Source organism: Nestor notabilis, unplaced genomic scaffold (assembly GCF_000696875.1).
Source record: "Nestor notabilis isolate BGI_N333 unplaced genomic scaffold, ASM69687v1 scaffold14653, whole genome shotgun sequence".
Lineage (NCBI taxonomy): Eukaryota > Metazoa > Chordata > Aves > Psittaciformes > Psittacidae > Nestor > Nestor notabilis.
The window spans coordinates 7,602-15,140 of NW_009922487.1; the positions used below are offsets into that span (position 1 = coordinate 7,602).

A 7,539-nucleotide genomic window follows, 5' to 3' on the forward strand; every position below is an offset into this window, starting at 1 on the left:
GGAGAAGGCTGAGAAGAGAGACGCCACTGGAAGCATAGTTTTGAATGTGATATCTGGATCTGTTACAGCATCCCACCTCTAGTGCAGTGCAGAAACATCATCCGATTCCATACCCTGGAATTTCAGTAAAGAAATGATTGTAACCCTCACTTAATTTCCAGTGCATATGGACAAGACAGCCTAGATCTTTCAAAGGCGTATGATGCGTCTTTCTGTGCTGATGTGCTGCTACTCTGTGGCTGAGAGCTGGGAACAAGACAGAACATCTGTATCTCTGGGATACAAATCCCTTAACTTTCAATTAAATTGTTAATGGAAGCATGCAGAGCTGCTGAAATTACTTCTGCTTCTGTGGAGCCAAATTCTTGGGTGCTCATTCATTGCCTGTAATGTCTCTTCAGTAAACTTCCGCCTCAGAAAGCTCTTGAGGCTGAAATCCTCAGCGGTTATCTAAATGCATCTAAATGCTTTTAATTTAAAGGGTAGCTGGGGATAGGAACCACAGAAGGACTTCAGCAGAGCAAGGTGTGCTTAATTGCCTCTGGGAACAGGTTCTCCAAAGTCTGGAGAGAAGATTTGTGTGAGAAAGGCCTTGGAAATCCACAGCCAAAACATCTGCACACCTTTGAATGATGGAAGACCTGACTATGGAGGCGATTGTGCAGAGCCCTTCATTGCCTGTGTCCCTGTGTGGATTTTGCCTTGGTTGCCTAGAGGAACTTGGGGGTCTGGACTTGAGTAAGAACGTTTGGATGTGTTTCAGTTCCTTAAAGATCTCATACAATGCATAGTAACTCAGGGAAAACCTTTGACAGAACTAGACAGTGGCAAGGAAAGGCTTTCAGATTTAGCATGATCATAGGCTCCATTCAAAACCCCCTGTAGTAATTGGATAGTTTGCATTGGCCCATCCTGCTAATAATGTACATTCTGCTCAGTATCATAGCAATTAAGATGCAGATGAAGTGAGAGTTGTGAGAATTACCTGAGCTCAAGTAGATTTTTAAATAGGATACAGAGGTGCTGTACCACCTCCTGCTCACCCGCATCCCGTTCTGCGCTCCAGCTCCCGCCTCAGTGCTGCAATCTCAAACCTTAGATCAGTGCCTGAGCTGTCACCTGGGCATGCACAGGCAGCGTGTACAGCTCTTTGTACACTGACTATGGTTTTCTGCATTTTATAGCAGAATTCCCCTTCTGATAGAAATGCATCTCAAAACATGATAACAAAAACATGTAAACAAAAGCACCACTTGGGACAGTCTTTAGCTTCGTTCCACCCCACCCTTCCAGGGAGGGTGAGATCCTTCTTTTTTTGACCTGCCCCATCACTGGGGAATTTGGAGAAATACAGTGCTTTTGGTTTTTACCCATATGCTGAACTTGAGCCATATGCTTTGGTATATGCTTTATGCTTTTTCAGTGACTCGCTCCGAAAGGTGATCTGAGTAGAGCTGCTCACAGAGTTGTCTGTGAACATCATCACTTCAAAGATGCTAAAGCATGTGCAGCCAAGCAGATAAATATTCCTACATATTTGATCAGTTTCCCCAAGGCTTAAGTTATGTACAATTTGTAGGTGCTGTTCACTAGATATTTATATTCCAGGACCCTTGAAAAGCCCCCATATACCAGAAGGGTGTCCAAAAACACTCTAGGAGCTAAGAATCTAAATGACAATCTTCTTCTCCACAGTACAGAAGCAGAATAAGGGATATTCTTTTTCTCTTCCTTTTTCCTTTCCCAGTTGATGGTTGTCCCTAGAGATAACACTTTCTTCAGATGCCAGCATGTTCATCTAACTGGTCAGGAAAGGCACAGTCCAGCAAGAGGTGAGACTAGAGAAGCAGAAACAAAGGAATGATCAGTGTTTGGTCACCCTTGGAACTGACTGGCAGGTATAGTTTGTCTTGATTTTTGGATGAAAAGGCAAAAGCAGGAGACAATGCTGGTGTGTAGAGTGCAGTTTTCAGTGATACCATTGCAGCAGAAGGGAACTAATTGCTCTCATATGTAGGTTGATCACCTGGACAAGGGTTTGGAAGGGAAGGCTGAAAGCACAGTGGCTGTAGCCTCTGAAAATCCTTATTGCGTTTCTTTACTTAATTCTGAGGCATTCACTGAGCTCATGCCAGAGTGCCATCCCCCCTCCTTATATTCCCCCTGCCAAATATGAGTGTTTGTCTTCCAGAGATCCCTGTCTCCCACTGCCACTTGGCTCAGACTTGTCTTAAAGTAGTTAAAGTCTGTGCTTTTACACTTTGCTAAGGCCTCCCACAGAGGCTTTGACAAGAGGTTGAGGTTTGCACCAGAAGAGCAATTCATCAAGGTCTGGTGGCTGCATCAGAGGCCTGAACTGTATCAGAGAATCCGTATGTCTTTGTGTGTGTTTACGAGTCCAGTCACGCTTACCACACAAAAAAAATGTAAAGGTGAAAAATCAGAAAGAACAGAAAGAGCTGGAGCGGTACCTTGAGGTATTTAGGGCTCCATCACTTTGGGTTATCAGAACAGAAACAGGGGCTGGGTTGAGCACAGGCTGATAAGTTACATTTTCAGGTGCAGGAAATATCAAGTGCTTCTTTCAGCTGTCGGAGAAGGGTCATGGAAGCTGCGGGTGGACTCTGACCCACACAAAGTCAACTGAGAAAATCACAACTTTAACAGCGATGCTAACCTGGACACACCACCACTGGAATGGGTACACTCTACATGCCTCCACGCCATGTTCAAATATCTTCCTGAAAAGATACTTGGGAATCAAGATGGACATTGAAGACCTTTTCTGGCATAATACTGCTATTTGCATCCCTTAAGGGTTAATTTACAACACGACAATATTCTGAATGGATGGAGGTGGGCAAAATTTAACCCTCCTCTCTCTTTTGCGGGTGGGAGGAAGATCTTACAATGACTGTAATGCCACAGAAAAGCCAGAGAAGTGATTGCATCATACCTCCTCAGCAATGCAAAGGTTATCCAGAATGGTGGCTGAAAAATTGGTATCAGAGAAAACAGTAAGTTTAAAGAAAACTTCCAGGTTAGGGCCCCTTTGGCAACGCAGCAGTGACTCCTGACATGACGCACATGGCCACATAGTGCAAGCAGCTGGCCACGCATGAAGTTTTGCATTTTCAGGGCAAGACACGGTATCCAAATGGTCACTTGGACTCCTCAAAGGAAAAGCAGCAAAGGCTTGCCATGCTCTGCATCTGTGTTTACTCAGACAGTTAGTAGTGCCCATTTCTGTATATGCTGTGAGATTCCCAAGATCCCCCATGAAATTTGAGTGTGTTGTTGAAGAGCTTTCACAGCAGACCACAGCAACCACCAGGCTGCAGTGAAAGCTCTGGATGGGGAAATGGAAAACTGTAAATTGCAGACCCACTTCCTCAGCTGCTGTTGAACTTTCCTCCAAACTTACATTATTAAATGCAATGCTTACTAAGAATTGGAATCTCAAAAAGCACAAAATGAGATGGCTCCCAGAGTGGGAGTGATGCAGGTTTGTATTCTAGAGCATGAAAACCTCCACAAAATTGTGCTGGGAATATAGAAACAAACATTACTTACGTACAGTCCCTGCAGTGCAGTGGGACTTCAGCGCCAGTTTGAAACTTCTGTTCTTAAGAGGTATGTTTTCTTGAGTCTGGGCCACAGAAAGAACAACTACTGTCTCACATGTCTTAAATTGTACGTTTCCTGAGGGGAGAAATATCACCTGAAAACCTACATGTTATGGTCATGTAAAATACTTTGTTAAGCTACAGTCAGTCACTGATAATCAATATTAAACATGAAAAGCATTGCTATGTTTGTTTAACTGAATCTCAGTTCTCCTCTTATGTACTTGTATTAATGTCGGTTGGCAGAACATACGTTCCTGGATGTTGGATTCTTCTTTTTAAATAAATGAAGTTCTATAGCAACAAGCCAACACATCTGCTTGGTTACAGCATGTCAAGGGCAGAAAAAATACTGCTAAAATGCACCTTGGTCGCTGTATTTCATAGTCAGAGAATATTGCATACAATCTCCCGTTTGCACCCAATGAACTAATGTTCATCTTGTTAATTTAAATTAGCGTTAAATATATTTGTAATATTGTTTGTTGTAAGCTGAGAGATTTCTGTAGAGAAAACTTTTGAGCAACCATTCCACTGTAACTGTTACAGAAGCTTATATTGTGTAGCTTCCATTTCACACAAAGCAACTCTCCATGAACGCCTCACTTCAGTGTTTTGCACGCAGGTACAGAACTTGTTCCCCTGTGTTGCCCACAGTTCTAGTCATTGTTTTATTTTGCAGTTCTTTCCATATGGAGACGCTTCCAAGTTTGCCCAGCACGCCTTCCGAACCTTTGATAAGAACGGAGATGGGACCATCGACTTCAGAGAGTTCATTTGTGCACTGTCCATCACCTCACGGGGCAGTTTTGAGCAAAAGCTAAACTGGGCCTTCAACATGTACGACTTGGATGGTGATGGTAAAATTACAAGAGTGGAAATGCTGGAAATTATAGAGGTGAGATCCATGTGACACTTCAAAATAACATGACTGAACATTAATAGAAATTGATGATTGTTCCCATACCCTTCAGATTTTAAGCACACAAATAGCTGTACCTATCTTTAAAAGCATACATTAGATACATTCGTTCTACACTGACTCATGCCTCAGTGGTGCAAGCAGACTGAGATTTTAATAGATGTAATCTTTGAGCATTGCAGAGAGCACATATAAGCTTTTAAATACTCAGAGGTAATTCTTTTTTTCTCTGATGAACAGATTAACCATACAAACAGCACAGCAAAGGATTTACAAAGCCCATCTCAAAATCACTTACCATCCATGAAATTACTGGTTTGTAGCTCAAGTAGCTGAAACCTTACTGGAGATTAACTGTAGATGATTACGAAAATTTACAGGGAAAACAACACTCTATTTTAAGCGAGGTCTCACAGATGGGCGTTAAGATGCCCACAGCATGTAATAGGAAGGATGAAGTTTACCGCCCTTGTCATCTGCCCGCTACTCACCACAGTAGTTAATACCAGATTTTGCTCATGTGAACACATAGAAAGCTCTTAAAGGGCGCTAATTTCTAACACTGATTATTCAGAATTCCTGTGAAACATTTCAATGTAGTGACTACAAGCCAAATAAACAGTTGATCCAGAGAACAGGTTACAACAATTCTGCACTGTGAAACAGAAAGCCACAGAAATTCGTTCCAAGATGCAAAAGGTAACCACCGAAATAATTCTACATGTAAAGAAAGTAAAACACCTTCTTCCTTGTTTTAAATATATGGATGCTGGATTCTAATAAAAAAAGAAAAAAAAAATCCTTTAATTCTTTAGGGAAACTGACAGTCCTGTTATTGGTGGAGTCTCTTTCCAGAATTTGATCACATCAAGAAATCAGGTTAATTTGTATGTTGAATTTTCCATTTGGTTTCTTTCCAAAGGCCATCTACAAAATGGTGGGCACTGTGATCATGATGAAAATGAATGAGGATGGTCTGACGCCTGAGCAACGGGTAGACAAGATCTTCAGTAAGATGGATAAGAACAAAGATGACCAGATCACACTGGATGAATTCAAAGAAGCTGCAAAGAGTGATCCTTCCATTGTATTACTCCTGCAGTGTGACATTCAAAAATGAGCTTGTGTACAATGCGTCATAGACTGCACAGAAGTTTAATGTTCCATTCAGTTTGCAGCTATTTCCACACACAAAAATTTGCTTGGACTACCTATAAATGGACTTGCTTCTTGTGTTTGAAACACTTGTGTGCATGAGAATGTCATTTGCTAAAGAATTTTAAAAGTATATATTATAAAAATAAACTGCCACAACGTGATGTGTGCAATGTCATTTCATAACAGCCCTATTCCTCTGAAGCCTGTGCAGCAGTCCTGTGCTGCGGTGAATTATATTATTTATTGTCATGTTTTACTGATGCTAGCTCTGTGTCTCCTAGACTGAGTAATGTTAGTGACACTGAATTCCCACGGTAATGTTAACTGTTTATTATAAATCATGTCACCATTCTGCTGTAAAGTAGTACTGGACAGACAGAGGGGAAGAGTTCCTCAGCTCTTAAGTCTGATCCACACATGTGCTTGTATTGTCAGTGGATATAAATGTACTTCATTTGCATGCCTTTTAGGTTTGCCTTAATTCTTACCTCATTTGCATCCCTTCAATCTGGAAAGAGCTATGTCAGAGGAATGCAATATAAAAAAAAAAAAAAAAGAAAAAAAAAAATCCTGCTAAAATGATCCCTTTAATTAAAATATATATATAAATATATATATAATGTTTAAAATATTGTTTTATTGCAAGTTTAAAGGTTTTATTGGAAGTGTATTGATCTTTGCCTGAATTTTCAAAAGCTTCCACAGAGGTTGCAATATATATGTCCCAAAATAAATTTATAACATTTGACCTTTTCCCCTAATTCTTATTTCACGCCTTTAGCCTGGCAAGAGACAAAAAAAATTCAATCTTTAATTCTCTGTCACTGTACTACTGGGAAGTACATATTTCAATCTGAAAGCATGAAGAAAGCCTTTTTGCACTCACTCACCTGGAAAGTCATAGTTTAAGAAACCAACAGTTGCACTTCTTGTGTTTACCATCCGAGCAGCTGTTTATCCTTTTAAGATGCTACTGCTAAGATTTAACAGTCCACCTACCAGGCCTGTGCTTACGCAGCTTTTTGAGCCAGCTGGAAGTCAAATACAGTTTATTTGCTTGGACCTAAACTTGGTCTGCTAATGTTTTTCCCCTTAAGTAAGTGTATTTCCTCTTACCATGTGACACTAACCTACCCTTGGTTTCATATAAACAGACATGTTAAAAATCACTACTGGTAAATTCACCATAAAGTATGATGATGTGAAGTGATAGAGGAACCACTTTCCTTCTCAATTCCATGTACATCAATCAAGTTTATACTGTCGCAAGTCCAGGTTCTGCACAACCCGGGGAAAGCACCAAGAACTAGCAAGCTGCAGATAAACATCTTTTCTACACCACACTTCCTAGCTGCTTACAGGATTACAACAAAGCAATAGAGAGTGAACATCTTACAATTGCATGTTTGGTATTTCTCCTTTACCTTATGAACAAACAAGATGGTACTCTTAATAGCTAAACAATAAATATGACACAAACCAAATCATTCTCTGTATTTTCAAACTTTTAAAGTGAAGCTCATCTTAAAATTGAGGGGAAAAACCCTAACAAAAAACATTTTAGACATTTTGCTAATACACATGGGGGGCAGGGGGCACGGGACACACACAGAATCACTTGTTGCCGTAACCACAGTCATCCATATTTAAGTTTCTTCATATTCCAAACAAACAACAAAAGACAGAAATTTCAACTACATTTTTTAGTACCAGAATTTCACTTAGACTACACAGGTAATAGCCTTAGCAAATGGGAGAGTGGTACTGTAACTTAAAAAAACCCCACAGTCTGAAAACATTACGTACTTCTGAGAATGATATGCCCATTGTTTC

General features: G+C 40.5%; 1 protein-coding gene across 1 annotated transcript; it reads left to right on the forward strand.

Moving 5' to 3' along the window:
• Nucleotides 1-2,984: 2,984 nt before the first annotated feature.
• On the forward strand, nt 2,985-6,512 carry LOC104401389 (visinin-like protein 1). The gene is made up of 3 exons (XM_010011632.1): nt 2,985-3,017; nt 4,309-4,524; nt 5,471-6,512. The coding sequence occupies exons 1-3, from the start codon at nt 2,985-2,987 to the stop codon at nt 5,666-5,668; spliced, it is 447 nt and encodes a 148-aa protein (XP_010009934.1). The 3' UTR covers nt 5,669-6,512.
• Nucleotides 6,513-7,539: the final 1,027 nt, after the last annotated feature.